Source organism: Apostichopus japonicus, chromosome 15 (genome assembly GCF_037975245.1).
Source record: "Apostichopus japonicus isolate 1M-3 chromosome 15, ASM3797524v1, whole genome shotgun sequence".
In the NCBI taxonomy this organism is placed as follows: domain Eukaryota; kingdom Metazoa; phylum Echinodermata; class Holothuroidea; order Aspidochirotida; family Stichopodidae; genus Apostichopus; species Apostichopus japonicus.
Genome location: NC_092575.1, coordinates 9,073,383 through 9,092,423, shown reverse-complemented (window position 1 = coordinate 9,092,423; position 19,041 = coordinate 9,073,383). Strand labels below are relative to the sequence as shown.

Genomic DNA, 19,041 nt, shown 5'->3' with positions numbered 1-19,041 from the left:
GAAGTTTGATTGCATATAAGAAAACTAAAGAAAAAGTTTTTCATCTTCAGGTCAAAACCACTTCCATATAACATTTGTATAGTCAAGATAAGATTATTTCCAATTTGTTCACAATTTGTGAAGGCATATTGCAAAGGAAGAGTGAGTTTGTTATCTTTGTCAATTGAGCCATAATATGTGCATATGAGCCATATACATAATTGTTAAAAAGTGTAAACTGATATATCCACAGAACAAAAGTCATATACCTACAAAAAGAGGTATTTAGATGAAATTCTTAGTGCTAAAAACTTTCACAGCTAAACAAGCATTCAACAAATATCACATAGCAGAATGCTGTAATAGGAAAGTCAAGTATTTGAAAGCATTGTGGAATATTTTTCCCCATTAAAATTGTTATATTATTTGACAACAGAATATCCCTTTAATACCACCCAAGTCCTGTAAGGAGAAAAGCTAATTGAATATATCTGCTATTGATGTTAAAGGTCACATTCTTAAGCTTTTAAGTAGACCAAGAAGTGTAGTAAGCAGAGCAATGAATAAAGTTAATGTGCTTGTTTCCACACTGTTTTGTTTAGTTTATATCAATCTACATTACATCAGATGAGGATTTTTGTTTTGTATTTATTACTAAAAACATGTGCCTTATTCCACTAAAATAGCAGTTACTGTGAGTATGTAAAAGGGTCATAAAAGCAATGAGGTTGTTATCCAGCATATAAGTAAATCATGAAGAAAATTGGGTATTGGAAAGACATGATGATCAACTAGATTCAAACCAGTTACCTTTGGGATTACAAATCTGTGCACTACCAACTTTGCTATACTGATGTAAGTGCCCTACTAACTTTACTTTCCTTGGACAATTTTGAGCAATGATTCAAACAAGATATATTGCAAATATACCAACAAAACAAGAGAGAATTTCTGTGGAAAGGGAAATTGATGAATACCAGTTTTGGGTAAGTTTTGCTTTTGAAATGTAAGCAAAATAAGAGTAATATCAGCTTTATGGAATAGTTATACTTTAAAAATATCCCATGAGTTAGTTCAGTTTGATTTTGTAAATCAGAAGAGCTACTAAAAGAGATACCATTAGGCTTTGTTCCATGGAAGCTCTATATCTCACCAACCAGCTAAACTTTTGCACTCAGGAAATAAATCCTCTTGACTACCTTCCTCTTCTGTGGAAAAGATGAGGGTATAATACTTTCTCCTTTTTTTACCTTCACCCTTTTCCCCACCTTTGTTGTCTGAATCATAGTTTTCATTATAGTATATACATAACTACATACAGTTTTTCACATACATCGTTCCAAGCGATTTACACACTTGGCGTGTACAGTCTTAACAGTAGTGTTCAAACGATTATGCATAACAGAAAATACCGATTAGCGATTATTTCTTTCATAATCGTACTGATGCTGATTCCGATTCCAATTATTTGAAAATGAGAAAATATCCCGTTTATACAAAATTGGCAATAAAGTTTGTGATAAAAACAATTATTGTTGTGATTTTCCCTGTTTCCTTTTGCTTTGTTGTAATACAAGGCTCTTAGGTATCCATTTGTATGTACCAAATTACCTCTGGAGTTTCTTGGAAAGAAGAAAAAAAGTATTTTTTTTAAATTTCGAAAATATGATATCCTACCTAGTCATCACTGTGCTAAGCGAATGGCCTAAACACCTCGACGTGAATGTCACCTGTTAATGGCTTGAAATGGACTAAAAATAGTTACTCAAAATATCCATCTCAAATAGTATCTCAGACAAACCATCCATCTTCAATCTTTACCAAAGTGTAAATTTTAATTACATATTGCCTTCATTCCGACATTATTTTGTACTTATTTTCAGTATTATACCGTTCATAGACAAATAGAAATGTTACAAACTTGAAGTTAAACATACCTTTTCGTTACCTATTTAACTCCGTTCAGTTTCAATTATAAAATGTAAGCTTAGGCAATTCAAACTGAAAAGCAAATTGTACCATCGTAACTTGTTTAAAATTACTGTAAAATGTTACCAGATTGATGTAAAGAAATAATAACAACTAGAAACTACTCCAACATAAAATATAACATTCCCTCTATAAGACATAGCACATACCTTCCAAACAAATACCGATTTCCAGCAAATTGAAAGTTGTAAACTAAGCTACGCAATTTTTTTTTTGCAAACCGATGCTTAGGCTACATTTCCCATTGACTTAGTGTGGTTGTTAGGCTAACATGTGGTCGAAGATTGCAGTTTACATGGATATTTTTATTTTTATTTGCGACACAACTAGAGCGAATAAACAGATGGCAAGGTTAAATTTCCATGCAGTTGACTTAGTGTGAAGTAAGGCTATCATGTGGTCAGAGATTTGTGGGGATTTTAGGTTAATGTCGCTGGTACTGAAATTGCTTCGTGGAAGCCGTAATTTGCGGCCGGGAAAAGATTTAAAAGGCCGGGAAATTCCCGGTGATTGTGCGCGACCCTCCCGCACTGCTTCAAATTTGATGCGGGATGTGAGAACTGTTTGCGCGATTCGCGCTGCAACTGCAAATCATAATTCGCGAAATTGGTATTGCTGCCTTGCAGGCTTACTGTGCCAAAAATATGAAGTCACTAACCACGAGGGAAGCAAAACGGCGACCCTGGCAGCCTAATTTGATGAAATTACATTGTGAAAGACGTAGAGAGGGTGTCTTTATTTTAATATTTCGTAGTAAAAGAACAAACCCAATACATCAGTTGATATTTTCAACTTCCATGTTTTTGAATAATGATATTGTCACCTTTCATATGTTTTTGAATAATCGGTATGACATAACTGGTATTTAGTGTTTACACAGGTCCAAAAATCGGGAACCGGGTACCCGAGAGCCGTCACCTGTCGGGTATCCGGGTACCCGGAAAAAAATTGTTTACCCTCGTGTATCACGATTTTCAGGAAATTACATATTGGATGCTATGATAAATGAATTATATTCTCTACTGACAATGTTTTCATGTTCAATAATGTATGTGTAAGGTAAGGTATAAAACCTTTCTCAATATTTTCTATTTGCTTTTTTTCTGTCATAAACTTGTTAATTACTTAATATAATTAACATTAATACTAATTAGAAGTAATGTTGTTAACATCGCACTGCCGCCACTGCTTATGCTTGCTCTCCACGTCTATTGGATTAGAACATAAAATATCCCTTTAGCTCAGTTGTTACTACTACTATCTATCATGCAGGCCCAGGGTTCGCATTAGCCGCGAGATTACGCGATTCGCACAATTTGATGGCATTTGGAATACACGATTAGTAAAAAGCCACTTGCGATTATTATTTTTAGTTATCCCATCTATAATCCATAAGCATGTCGTAAAATTCCTTGTCAGCCTTTCCTTCTATGAAATAAACGAATAAATAATCATTTCTTCCACATGGTAGGCTAACACCACACTAAGTCAATGCATGAGAAATCAAGCTAAGCCTAACCATCTGCTTATTTGCTGAAATTGTGATGCAGTTATAAGATATCCATGGAACACATTCATTATTGCTGTTACGTTCGACCACATGGTTGCCTAACACCACACTAAGTCAATGGGGTAATCTAGCATAGCCATTTGTTTACTACAGTAGCTGAAATTGTGACGCAGTTATAAGATATCCATGGAATAATTTCTTTTTTAAATCACACTTTGCGTAGGATTCAAGTTATAAATTAGGAACCGGGTAGTATCGCGTCAGGCGGGTTCCTTCGTTATTGCTGTTATCTTCGACGACATATGATAGCCTAACACCACACTAAGTCAATGGGAAATCTGCCTAACCGTAGGTTTGCAATCTTTTTTTTTCCTTTTTTTTTAAATCACACTTTGCGTAGGATTCGGGTAATTAATTAGGTACCGGGTAGTATTACGTCGGGCGGGTACCCGGATAACCCGTGCAAACACTACTGGTATTCCACGTAATTTTTACCGATTCCGATTGTGTTCGGATTATGCAATAATTGTACCGATTCTGATTCCGATTAGGTTAATCATTTGAACACTACTTAACAGTTTTAGTAATTTGTAATTAAACTTTCTGTTGCTACTCTAATATAAATCAATGTGTGTGCTTTCATACAAGTCATTTTAACAGCTCTCAATCAAAACTTAAATAACATCAGACAATAACCAAGCTACCCAATGGATCATAATGTAGCCTATGCAAAGAAACATGTCTTTGCAATGGCTCAGTTAGAGCTTAATTCTTAATTAAATAACATTGTACAATTACCAAATGCTTTGTGTATGCATCATATGAAAGACTTTTTCAAGTTTCTTTATAAGAAACTTTTCAACTTGCAGTATGCACTTAAATTTATTTAGATAAAAACCTCATCAATGATGCGTTATTAATCCATGAAAGGGCAGGAAAGAACACTGAAATTAGTCTTAAATGTGTTATAACTGAGTGGGTTGTTAATATGGAAAACATCTTTCATGTACTTTATACCATGGTCAAACAAACTTTTGTAAAAAATGGTTTTGTTATTTACTTGGATATTACTATTATTCCAAATAATTTTATCTGCACAGCTTTCCACTGATTTCCAGAATCTTAACTTTGACCATGCTTTGCTTGTGTCTTCCATAGACATGTTTGCAATATCCTTATCCCTGATATTAAATTCATACAGTATGTACTTTCCATACTTCATGAGATTATAATAAAAAATAAGTTACCTTTAAAATCGTCTAGATATCTTTTGATCCACGTGCACTTAAGGCTACTTTAGAATAAAACTGCTGACATGTGTTACATTTAACCCACCCTCCCAAGTCAGGGCAATTAGAGAACTACGCTTAACTTTGTCCATTTTCCCTATGAACGAGAAAATACAACCTTCAATCTTCTTTACAAAATTTTCTGGGGGATTAGGTTATTGTTTGCACAGGGGATCGGGGAACCCGCCCGATGTGATACTACCCAGTCCTAATTTATTACCCGCATCCTACGCAAATTGTGACTTTGAAATTGTGTTTTTTTGCAAACCGATTGTTAGGCAAGATTTCCCATTGACTTGGAGTGGTGTTAGGCTACCATGTGGTCAAAGATAACAGCAATAATGAAAGTATTCCATGGATATCTAATAACTGCGTCACAATTTCAGCAAATAAACAGATGGATAAGCTAGATTTCACCATTTACTTAGTGTGTTGTTAGGCTACCATGTGGAAGAAATTGAAGGAATTCTCACAATTATTATTTATTCATTCGTTTGTTTTATAGAAGGTAAGACTGACAAGAAATTTTACAAGATGTTACTTAAATGGATTAAAGACGGGATAACTAAAAAATAATAATTGCAAGTGGCTTTTTACTAAACTTTTCTTCCTAATGCGATGAAATTGCGCGAATCGTGCAATCTTGCGGCTAATGCGAACCCTGGGCCTGCATAACAGATAGTAGTAGTAAAAACGTTTAAAAGCTAAATTGATATTTATATGATAGATGTGGAGAGCAAACATAGGCAGCGGCGGCATTGCGATGTTAGTAGGGATGTTAATTATATGAAGTTATTAACAAGTTAATGAAAGAAACAAAAGCAAACAGAAATTATTGAGGAAGGTTTTATACCTTATCTTACACCTACATATTTGAACATGAAAAAATTTTCAGTGGAGAATATAATTCATTTATTATAGCATCCAATATGTAGTTTCTTGAAAATCGCTATACACAAGGGTTTTCTGGGTACCCAGATACCCGACGGGTTACGTCTCTGGGGTACCCTGTTTCCGATTTTTGGACCTGTGTAAACACTACAGATTAGGTAAAGAGGAAGACAAGCTGGGAAAGCCCAAAATATTTAGCAATTGTGATTTTTCCCAAAAGGGGTCAGGTCACGTTGTGACCAAAGATAAGCAAACTTTTGAGACGGGAAAGCTTTGGTACGTAGTTCAGGTAAAATGGGCTATCATTACCCTTGTCAAAGGTAATGCCAAGTGACGTAACCGGACCAAAAGTAAATTGGAGTGAAAATTGTTAAGTAAATACAGTTTTAATGGGCCAGTGGACGGAGTGGAAAAATGTTAAATTTTGGTAATTGACTTTCAAACCTGAAAAACTTTCAAATCTTAAAAATATCAACTGTCAAAAGACCTGTCAAGATAATTACTGTATCATCAGCATACTGTAAACTTCTAGTATCATGGTTAATAATGGAATTACCTTTAATAATGCGAGAATTGTTTATATTTAGGGCAAGTACTTCTGCATAGAAAATAAATATATTGGGGCATAACGGGCAGCCCAGTCTGACCCCTCTTGACATTGAATGTCAGGGTATGAGTAGACATAATTACATACGCTGGCAGAAGCATTAGAATACAAAGTATGAATTCATCTAATAAACCCTTCCTTAAAGTTAAAGAACGTTTCACATTTGAATATAAAATTCCACTCTAATCTATCGAAGGCCTTCTTGAATTCTACCAAGAGTAATAGATCTGGCAGATTATTTTTTTCTTTATAGAAATCTCTAACATCAAGTTTGAAAGGAATATTTTGTCCTATAAATCTATTTTAACAAAGCCAGTTTGGTTCTGATTGATAAGAGATGTAATTACAGACTTAATCCTCTAAGCAAGAGCCTTTGAACAAGTCTTGTAGTCTATATTAAGGAGTGAATTGGGCAGTAGTTTTTCCCAAGAGTTGCGTCTTTCTGGGGCTTCCGATAAGAGTAATAATACTACGGCCTTGACCAGGGGAGAATTGTAAGTGGTCATATGCATAATTTAGGGAAGTTGTAACTAAATTTCCAATACTGGTCAAAAATGTTTACAGAATTCCACTGTCAAACCATCACTTCCTGGGCTTTTACGGTCGTTCAAAGATAATAGGTCACCCTTGCATTCATCTTCTGTGAGACTCCCCTCACAGACCATTGCCACTTCAAAAGTGAGCTTTGAGTCACCATTCAAATCATGGAAAATATAATTAGGATTGCACATATTGCACTTTTATAAAGAACTTTGCAAAGTCACTCAACTCCTTCAGAATTTGGGGGCGATCCACCATCTCAATCCCTTCTGCCATTTTTAGTTTTGAATAAAACAGGACTTTTTGTTACGCCTTTCTAGATGGCCGTACTCTCAACCTTGCCCTTAGATGGAACTTGAATACCTTATATTTTATAATCATACTGTTCATGGAGTTGATTTTTGGTATTCTTCAATTTTTCTTAACAAACAGGGGAGTTAGTTTGGGAGAAATCTTGTTCGTAGACTGAAATTTCCTTCATCAAAGTGATTTCATTGTGGCGTCCCTCCCTAGCCTACTTTTAATTATAAGCCACATAAGCATTATTATAGGTAACTTTAGATTAGTTTCCATCTAACTGAGGGTTTGCAACCCTGATAATTGTCTATACCTCTTGAAATAGTGGTGAGTATCAAAGTCTTGTAATCCGGATCATTAAGCAATGAATTATTAAATTTCCAAAAACTTGGGCATCTGTCCTCCTTTAATACCTTTATATCAAAAAGAACAACTGAGTGATCAGAATTGAAACTGGCAGAGAAAAAAATTCTTGTCACCGAATAAGTAAATTTGTGAAATAAGGAAAAAATTGAGTCTGCAATGAATAGCAATAATTTTGTTTGCGTACCAGGTGAATCTTTTATACCCAGGGTTTTGCTCCTTCCATAATATATTAGATCTTAGGTCCTCATTAAATCCTTGCACTTTTCCCTGGCATTAAAATTTGTTCTAGGATTACCTCCTTCTTTATCCATTTCTAAATTGAATACAAAGTTAAAGGCTCCCCCAATAACTATACATTCCCAGTTAAAATTAGCAAGTTTAAGATTGATCGAGTAGAAGAAAGATGGATCATCTAAGCTTGGGTCATTTTCATGTTGATGTAAGGAAAAGAGTTTTTACTGCCAATATCTTACCACACCTAATATATGCTGTTTCTGCTTGGTATCACTTTTTACTAATTAAAGATAATATTATTATTTTTTTAAAGTATTCTAGAATTTTAAATATAGATTTTAACTTTCTTATGAGTACTGTAAACAATGCTGCTAAGAATGAGTTCATTAGAAGTGTAAATTGCATACAGAAAAATGACAGACATTCTTTGCATACCGAACTTAACTCTCTACTTCGAGAAACTACTAGGTATAATTTGAGAAACAAAGCAATAACACCAAAATTCAGAATTAATGTGCATAGAAATAGTTTTATTTATCGTGCTGCTATTTATTTACAAAATGGTAATCTGGAAAATTTATTGTAGACAGCTGCACTTGTACGTTTTATATATATATATATATATATTTATATATGTATATGTATATATGTGTATGTGTGTGTATGTGTATGTGCATATATGTGTACATATGTGTATATGTATGTGTGTATATGTATATGTGTATATATATATATATTTTTTTTATTTTTTTATTTATTGTTTTTTGTGTTTTGTACACTAACATTTTAAAATAATTTCTTGTTACATACTCACTTTTGATGTCCTTTTTATAAATATTTATATTTATACTGGAAATAAATGAAAATGAAATGATAACTAGGGTGATTACCAACTGCAAAACCATAACTATAATGAGCCTTCCACTGTTGAAACACACAATCCTAAGTCTGTCAAAAGCATAACTTGGGTTGAGAAGAATAGCAACACCCTGTCTTTATGAAGAACTATGATTAAAGAATATCTTACCACCCCGGTCGATTTGTCAGTAACTCTTATCGCTTTCCATACTATGCATCTCTTGCATAAAGTAGACGCTTAAACGTTCACGTTTAAGCGTTCAAATTAGCATACATGGCATTTGGAGCATTGTAACATAACAATTAGAGATTCTAGAGATACAAATATTAATCCCATGGAGAGAGTCCACCTAGCTGTATCTACCATAGCATAGACAATTTCCTGAGATAGTTTTTTCATGTTTGAACTTTGTGGCTAAAGGTTCCCTCTCATAAATATTTCAGAAAATTTCAGCGATGAATTTGCGAATTATTGCAAAACCGGACCAGTGTTTCGGACATCACTTTTTCCATCCACATTTATACACCAATTTGTGAGTGGCGTAGTTTGGGGTTAAATAACAAATGTTGAAAGTGTAGTGCTTTTTCAATACTGTCATAGTTGTATATATCAGATGCATGTCTATTCAGCCACATTTTATTACACAATAAAGTTAAACAACATGCAAAATGTTTCCGTCCACATTTTGGTGATGTCCAAAACATCATGAAGCAACTAATATATGAAGTATGTTAAAACCCACAAGACTGTTTTGTTGCTCTTATTAAAGCATAAGTATTCCCTCAAATACAGTATGTACATGACACATTTCTACTCATCCGTTTTGATTTGATAACCATTTCAATTTTTCCGTCCATGTGTGTGATGTCCGCAACAACAGTGATGTCCGAAGCAAGTTTTAATTAACATTGCTTGAATAAAAGACAATATATTATATGACAAATTGACAATTTCTGTTGTTGCAACCATACATACTGCACTACTCAAAACTTTTTACATCTTTCACAAGTATTATAGCAAAATAACCTTAAAAGTATGTTTCGGACATCACCATGTGTTTCGGACATCACTTTTTGAATCTGACATATTGTAAAACAGTCATCACAATATATAGTACATTAGAAAGTAATGCAGTTATTTTCTGCTATAGCTTGAATCAAGCTACAGTATTTGTCAAAACCCTAGAAAGCCTATTTATAGGCTAGAAGAACTACATCAATGAACACATGGTCACCATGCATGGACGACTGTCATGTGATGTGTTCCAGCTTCCAGGGTGGTAACAATTGATATTTCCCAATATCAGTTTGAGAATTGTTAACTTAATTACACACAATTAGAATAGGCCTAGACGAGTTTTGTAGCATACTGTAGATAATTTTTCTATCACATTGGTCTACGGGACAGTATCTCAACACCACTTTCATAAACCGAACACCGTGCAGTGTCTTCTGCCGCTCTATATACATGAAATCAGTGTGCATTTATGACACCCTATGTCAGAGCAATGTAACTGTTGATGGTTGTCACGGAAAGCTACCAGTACTTTTGGAAGATGTTAGATTAGATTAGATTAGATCAACTTTATTAAACCACAAGTGTAATTGCATGCTCATATAAAACAGGATATGAGATACAAACATTAATATATGAAAACCTAAAACATACAGTATCAAACAATTGTAAGAAATCAGAAAACATAAGACATTTTAAAGCAGGATATGAGACACAAACATTCAAGTATGAAAACCTAAAACCCAGAGTATCAAACAATTGTAAGAATATGAAAACATATGACATTTTAAAACAGGATATGAGATACAAACATTCAAGTATGAAAACCTAAAACCCCCAGTATCAAACAATTGTAAGAAATTAGAAAACATAAGACATTTTAAAGCAGGATATGAGACACAAACATTCAAGTATGAAAACCTAAAACCCAGAGTATCAAACAATTGTAAGAATATGAAAACATATGACATTTTTAAACAGGATATGAGACACAAACATTCAAGGATGAAAACCTAAAACCCACAGTATCAAACAATTGTAAGAATATGAAAACATGTGACATTTTAAAACAGGATATGAGATACAAACATTAATATATGAAAACATAAAAAGTACAGTATCAAACAATTGTAAGAATATGAAAACGAAAGACATTTCAAAACATGCAGTAACACAATATACAAAGCTCATGACAATGGCAAGAGAGTACAGTCAGAACAGAAGAAACTGCCAGACAAGATCTAACATTGAAAGTTTTCATTATAAAATTTGATGCCTTGTGGAATGAATATTATTTCGATTTGTTTGAGACGGTAGTAGCTGCATCCTTCCACTTCTGGGAATAACAGATCTGTCGAAAAATTGATGGAGTGGGTGGCTATCATCACTCATGATTCTATCTGTTTTCACTCTCAGTGGTTGGTGATATGTAGTAGGCAAAGTTGGCTGATTTGTCCCGAGCAGACGACCTGCTTACCGAATTATTAGCTAAGTAGTAGGACTGTGGAATGTGTCTGGTGAACTAACCTATAAATGTTGGTCAATGACTACAACTATAATTTTAAGGTACAGACATTGTGTCACAAGTAAAGGAGTAATCCCCCACCTGGACACGTCTCAATCTGCTTAGCGTTCGACACCCGAGACGAATGACATAAATAAATGACAGACCACCAAGAATTTTGCGAAATGATACATATAATTTATTTACAACACGACCAATGACTTTTTGGTCTCGACAAAAGAAACATATAAATACCCAACACAAAAATACACACGTCGGTTAGCATTCGCTAACCCGACCAACCCTTCCAAACAGCTCTACTAAGGATTTGCCCTATCGCTTAATTTTTCCCTATCGCTTAGATTTCTTCTCTATCGCTTAGATTTCTTCTCTATCGCTTAGATTTCTTCTCTATCGCTTAGATTTCTTCCGGCTGGTACCCTGCAGGAAGCTCCAGACGGTATGGCGAGCCCCTCACACCAGCGTAGCCGTCGGGCCCCAACACTGCAACCCTATATGACAAAAACACAACAAAACTACTCTCAGGCATGCGCCAAATGGCAAACACATGGCTATACTTATATCTACACCAACGAATATTGTCAAACTATGACGTCAAAAGCCCCTATCTGACGTAAAGTCAGCAAGCAACACACAACCAATATGGTGTCACTAATTACCAAATAATACCAAGAACCTCCAGGTCAACCCTTACCATGAAACACATAATAGCTACTCGATACTAGATATCACAATAACAAAATGGCGGCAGCCCGATGTTTGGAAACAGAATATGGTTAGAACGCCCTCAAATTGGCGATAACTACCCGTTCCACTACATATGATAATATACAAAATCAATCAACCCAACCAAAGGCACTAAGGCGAACTTATAATTCGTACACACTTATACGACCTAAAAATACCTTAAATGCTTTAAACGCATTTGACCCCAAACAATTACAAATTCGTATGCCTAAGCATGGATAAACATTTTAACAAACTGACTGAATTGCGAGCCATAGATCGAGGACTCCTTCAAATACAATACATTAATTTCTCCACAAACCCTACTGTGCGATCAAAAATACAGATACCACTTAAATGCGTAATACGGACAAAAAATCAACTTACGGGATCGTCCTATTAGTAAATCCCGGATTAACTTGGTCAAACGGCCAGGGACGTAACACACAGTAAAACGGCCCTTTGCGGTGTACATATACAAAGAAATGTGTCCAAAATGATTTCGTCGAATAAGACAAGAACGGATACACACAGTAATCCTCAGGATACGCTGATATGGCTTAGGCTAAAACGCAACGCCACAAAATATCAACGTTCCCAGTCTTTAGGCTCATACAAAGAAGCCTAGGCTCATACAAAGAAGCCTGGATAACGGCTAACACACAGAAGCCGAGGAATAAGACGGCGAAGACCGGACGGTGGTGAGACTCACACAGAATGCCTCATCCAACCACACCCCAATCCTTATATAGCGACCTTAAGTTGACCCCTGCCCTTACCCGCCAAAGCACAATCTACGAATTCCGATGTACCCGTTTCCCATTATGCACTTGCTCGGATCTACATACATTACTCGAGAAGAACCCGTCTCCCCATTGTTCACCTCCTGGAATTTGCATACATTACTCGAAAGCAGAAATGAACAATTTGCAAAGGCCTAGGCTGCCCTGTGGAAATTTCCACCCACAAGGAATGTTAAAATACAATGCAGGCGTGACACATTGCTAGGTAACTATGTGTTGTCTGCTGCTCTAAGCCCACATATGCATTTACTAGTTAGCAAACCACAATGGGCAATGGGGGAGAGTAATGCAGTATAGCAGATTATCAGTACCACCCTGGAACACATAATAACATGACCCTCTATGACTGGTACGTGGCTTTACTGTGGGATGAAACCTCCAGGTTTGACTCGATGGTGTCAACAGTATATATTGATACACACAGAGTGGTGCATCATGCATGACCATGTTTTCATTCAGAGTTGCTTCAGACTTTAGAGCTAAGCCATAAGTATACAGATATTTATGATTATGAAAAACAAAGATAAGCTGAACATTTGCTGAGCTGATATTTACCCTAACATCTAGGCCTTATACTTAAATGTAAGCTTAACTAATAAGAATCGTACAATGTACTTCAAAATTCATATGTGACAAGGTGTATACAACAAAACATGAATACTTGTTTTTCATATGATAATAGCCAAGGCATAATTAGGAAGCTCAATAAAGAAAGATATAGCGGTAGGCTACTACTGTTGCTTTGCTGGGCCAGTTGTAACAATCTTCAACAGTGGCAGATCTAGCTCAAAGCTGAACGGGGAGGGGGTGGGGGCAGGTGGGCAACGTTTGAAGGGGGTGCACAATAGTTGTTATTGCTGACATTACAAAATAGGGCCAAGCATTCTAGTGGAGTTTGGGGTATGATCCCCCCGTCCTCCCCTCTGAAAATTGTTTAAATTGTAGACTTAAATGATACTAGCTAAAACAGATGGATGTGTACATCTGTATATTTATTAAATGGTTAAAATATTTGCTGTTTGTTTCAATTATTCCAGACTTCATCTAGGTACGATGGAAAAGTGGAAACCATAAAAGTTATAAAGCATTCTATCCCCTTTTGGGTGATAAAATAGAAAGTTCTTTGCAGTCAATAAGAATACAATTCTCTGAAATATAATGTATGAGTTATTTTTTTTTAATAGTTGCAATTTGTTTCTCAAAAGTGTCAGTGAATGCTGGCCAATGCAAATGGTATGCTGGACAGGTAGCAAATGTGGTGAAGCAGAGATTTACTGTATGCGAAATGGTATCAATGAATGGTCCCTATGTGTGTTTTCTGGATAAGTATGAATTGAGTATGTAGTAAAAAGTGATCAAACATTAACATTCAAAGAATAGTCCAGGTCAAAATGTCTTTTCAATATATTAAAGCGGAACATAATTTAGCATTCTGGTGAAATTTGTGTTCAAATTCTAATTACCGTTTTGAGATCATTCAGTCTATATACAGAGTTAAAGGACTAGCGCTTGAGAGTGGCTGCTGCAACATGTTTATTACGCGTAATTTTGCTCATTTTTCACGGAGCACATTGTACAGTTTTCATTACATTGCTGCATGTTGTTTCATGCTGTTTAGTGTTCCATTCGGTGGAATGTCTTCCAGTTTTCATTCTGGAAAAAAGGGTGATTGGTGTACTTTTCTTGATTATTTGGTTTGAATATATATGCTACACAAGCCTAGCCATGGAAGTACAGTGTAATACAGTGAATCAAGAAAGTGTTGGCAGGAACATATTCCCACACACACTGGGATTATACGTACAGTGCTTCTCAATTATATCACTACCGGTCAATTTGTAAGCCGCGCTTACGTCCACCGCAGGCAGTGATTGACATATTACGGGATTATGGGATTTACAGATCCAGGGGTTGTCGCGGTCAAGGGGTTAGGAATCGCAGAACTGTTAAATGGCGATCTTTGTGGGACCACAACAACGGTGTCCATCGTGAACTTCTCCGATATTTCCCGACAGAAACCAGGTATGATAACAATGATCACTGTAGTTTCGGCCTAATTAATGCTCACTCCCTACGAAACAAGTGTGAACAGTTCTTACACTTTGTGGTGACTGAAAACTTGGATTTCTGTATCGTTGTTGAATCGTGGATCAAGGATAGTGACACAATTGACATCGCCAGTTTAAAAGCCGATGGCTACGACTTTGTCAATGTTGAACGTAAAGATCGCATCAGTGGCGGTATAGGAATTTTCTACAAAAACAATATTTCGGTCAAGTAATTGATTCTGGGGAACGCTATCTTTCGAACTTGCACTTTTCGAAATCAGAATTGGTTCGTTTGTGAATGACGTAGCCACTATATATAGACCACCATATTCGGCAAATCATCCGATTACAATAAATGCATTTCTTACGGAGTTTTCTGATTACACCAGTGACTTATTCCTTACATCGAACAGATGCATGCTCTTGGGCGATTTTAACATTCGAGTCAATCGTGTTCTTGAACCAGGCTCAGAGGCATTTATCAACTTGCTCAATGCATTATCGCTGAATCAATCCGTTTCTGGTCCAACTCATATATCTGGGAATACTCTGGACCTGATACTAGTCCGGGAAAACAGTGACTTTTCTGTTACAATTATTAGGACGGATTTTTCTTTTCCAATCACCGATTCATATTGGCGACTCTATCTACATCTCGCCCAGTACTGGTGCGGAAACAAATTCAGTTCCGCAAGTTGAATTTGATTGATCGGGAGAAATTTAGATCGGATCTTAATTACGAAATGGATGGGATAATGGCACTTGATTCTCTTGATGATCTGGTAACCGCCTATAATATCCGTACCGAGAGTACTGAACGATCATGCCCCTGTCATCTCTAAAGTAATAACTGTTGGCCAAAGTGTTCCGTGGTTTGATAATGAGGCGTCAAGGCTGAAAACTAAAACACGGAATGCAGAGCGGCGATGGTTGAAACATCCAACCTCTGAGAATCATGATTCGTTTCGTTCAGTCCGTAACGAATACAAAATCCATGTCGAAGCATTGAAAAGCACCTTCATTCAGAGGAAGATTGAATCATGTGGCAACGACACCCGTCAACTTTTTGCTACGGTCGCCAACATTACTGGCAGTACAAGGACCAATCCTCTACCGGAGGGTGTGTCAGACGATCAGCTGGCTGGTGACTTTGCCACGTATTTTTATAACAAGGTCGATGTCATCCGGAATGAGCTCGAGCACCATCCTATCTTCATCCCACCCGAGATGAGCGTACCACCTTTTGCTTCATTTTCTACCATTGATGTATCGACGGCTACAGCACTCATTCGTAATGCAAAGCCTACGACTTGCCAGCTTGATCCCTTGCCATCGTCCCTTGTCAAAGAACATTATGACATAATTGCTCCTATATTTTGCAAAATAATTAATACATCGCTCTCCACTGGTAATTTTCACCCTGACTGGAAACAAGCTATTGTCAAACCACTATTGAAGAAAACTAACCTCGATCATATAAAGAAGAACTATCGCCCGGTGAGTAATCTTTCCTTCCTTTCAAAGATAGTGGAGAAGGCCTCTCTGATTAGTTTTACTGAACACATCGAGAATCACGGTCTCCTTCCTCCGTATCAAAGTGCATACAGGGCCACTGGCGGATCCAGGGGGGGCCAAGGGGGCCATGGCCCCCCCCCCAAAGGTGAGCCAAAAAGTGTTTCCAAACATCAGCTAAATCATATGATTGGAAATTAAAAAAATCGAGAGGAATAGCAGTGGTAGACTAGTCCAGTGGCGGCGGAACCGGGGGGGCTTGGGGGGGGCTCTAGCCCCCCCAATGCAAAAGTTGAGGGGGTAAATGCATGATAAGCCCCCCCCCAATATTTACCAAGGCTCCGAAACGTGCATCTGCCCATTTTTCAATGCATACTTGTCGATCTGTCCGATGCACACGTATACTATATAGGTGTAATAATTTTAGTAAATGCTGGGGGACCCTCGGCCCGTCCCCTGGCTATAGACCACATTTTCACCCCAACCGCGTCTTCACGCCCCATGAAAAGTGGAAGCAGTGAGTGTGAGTATACCGGTTAGCGCAACACAACTTCGTCTTAGGACAATGACTTGCCTCATTTCAGCCAGTTCTCCAACATCCACTTACTCAGTGGCGGAGCGTCCATACGATCAGGGGGCGGATGCAACCCCCCCCCTGACGGACTCAAAGGGACTGCTGGCGCCCTTTTCAGCTTTTCACTAGTTTTTACTTATTCGCGATTATTGACTTTTTTATTGCGCTCTCATCTACCTATTGACATTTGTCATATTCTGTTGGTGTAATTTTCCGACAAAATGGCAATGACACCTATTTATTCTCTGTTTATCTGTAAATTAGCAAGGCCCGGAATGGGTCATTTCCTGCAATCTATAGAGTATCTTTACTCAAAAATTTTCTGTACGCTCCGCGCCAACCTGTGGTGGCGCTCCGCTTAGATAGTGTCGAAAGTGCCCCCCCCCCAACCAATACCCCTAGCTCCGCCACTGCCCTTACTACACTCAAAAACGTCTTTGCGAGTACACTACGAGTAATAGCTACTCTCTTAAAACACCATCGAATATACAAATTACAATGTTTTTACAGACTTTCTCATGCAATCTGAGAAATTGCAGGCTTGAGACCCATATTTTAGGGCTAGGTATTCGCAGCATAAAACACTCAGGAAGTGCCGTTTCCGGCCATCTGGGGGTTTGAAAAAACCTAAAATTTTATTGTACGCTCCGCGCCAAGCGATGGTGGCGCTCCGCTTAGATAGTCTCCACACATTAGCCCCCCAATAATTTTTCCATTCCGCCGCGCCTGGACTAGTCTAAACCTTTTCGTTTTCTGGTTTAAAATTAAATGCAGAGCTCCCAACTGACCCGCAATTCGCGGGAATTAGACCCGCATTCTAACACCCAAACCCGCTGACCCGCACAAGCGTCCGAAAAAACCGCATTGTAATTGTCAAGTATACATAAAAAATTTGCATCAAATTTTGACTTAGCAACCATCAATTTTTTAGCATTTAGCATAATAGAGTATAAAACCTCCTTTACAGCATCATTTGAACCTCAAATTAGCCTATATTTCTTTTCATTGGGGCGAGCAGCGAACATTTTCATGCCATGGGAAAGAATGAATTATCACCTACTATTCAATTTATTGATGTTACACACAAAAAAATGCACATTTCTCAGAAAATTTTGGGTGACAAAAGCCTTTCTAAGTGCCACCATTTTACATGTAGGCATCACCAGGATTCCAAAAAAATTCAAAAGGGGAGGGGGACATCCCCTCCCCTTATACCCCTCCCCCAGGACGGCGATTCGTGGCATGGACCAGCATTTGCCTTCTCAAGAGTTGGGAGCTATGTAAATGTATGAGCATGAGGATTTACAGTTTAACACCATTTTGCAGTTACAGGTTGGTTGTAAGAAATCTATAACCTATGAGAAATAAAATTTTTTGAGAAAGATGATCCCAACTTTGTTTTATAAATATTTTAGAAAATTACACCTGGGAAACATTTTTTTTTAGAAGTAAATTAACATCACCATTGTACACTTTTGTCGCACCAAATTGCATCTGAGGGCATTCAGCAATAGAAAATTTTCCAAAGGGGAGGGGGCACCGCCTCCCCTTAGACCCCTCTCCCATATCACTCTAATGCCACTTTGGCCCCTCCCAAACAAAAGTCCTGGATCCGCCAGTGTACAGGGCCAACCATAGTACGGAAACACTCTTACTGAAATTATATAATGATATCATGTGCAATATGGAGCGCCAGTTATTAACTCCATTTGCCGCAATGGACTTGAGTGCAGTGTTTGACACAGTCAACCACCAGCTGTTATTGGACATTCTCAAGAAGTGCTTCGGAGTTCACAGGGTAGCTAGAAAATGGGTATCGTCGTATTTATCTGAGAGACAATTCGCTGTTTGTATAAACAAATCACTTTCTACGCCGATGAAGGTCAATTTCTCCGTACCACAGGGTAGTATAAATGGACCAGTATATTTCACCTGCTATACTAGCACAATGAACACATGTATCAGTGATGACCAATTCCTCATTGGCTACGCCGATGACCACAGTATCTACTCCAGTTTTAAACCCGGAGATGTTTCTTCGGAATTGGAGTCAATCAGGGGTCTTTCATAAACTCTAGAAAATGTGAAACTGTGGATGCAATTTAACTGTCTTAAGATGAATGATGAAAAATCGGAGTTTATCGTTTTTGGAAGCAATCACCAACTACCAAAGTGCAATACAGACGTTTTATCCATTGGGGACACTCCCGTCAGTCGTGCCGATAGTGTGAGGCTACTAGGTGTTTACTTGGATGAAACCCTCAATCTCAAACATCAT

General features: G+C 37.3%; 1 protein-coding gene across 4 annotated transcripts in view; it reads left to right on the top strand.

Annotated features, from left to right (window-relative positions):
- Positions 1-19,041, top strand: part of LOC139980540 (UDP-glucuronic acid decarboxylase 1-like) — a 94,246-nt gene that overhangs the window by 29,272 nt on the left and 45,933 nt on the right. Inside the window, exon 7 of one of the 4 annotated variants that reach the window (XM_071992257.1) lies at positions 233-1,029. The exons of the other annotated variants lie outside the window; for them this stretch is intronic. Within the exon in view, the coding sequence (XP_071848358.1) occupies positions 233-303 (71 nt within the window). The 3' untranslated portion in view covers positions 304-1,029. Of the gene's footprint in view, positions 1-232; positions 1,030-19,041 lie in introns of those variants that run through there. 4 annotated transcript variants of the gene reach the window in all.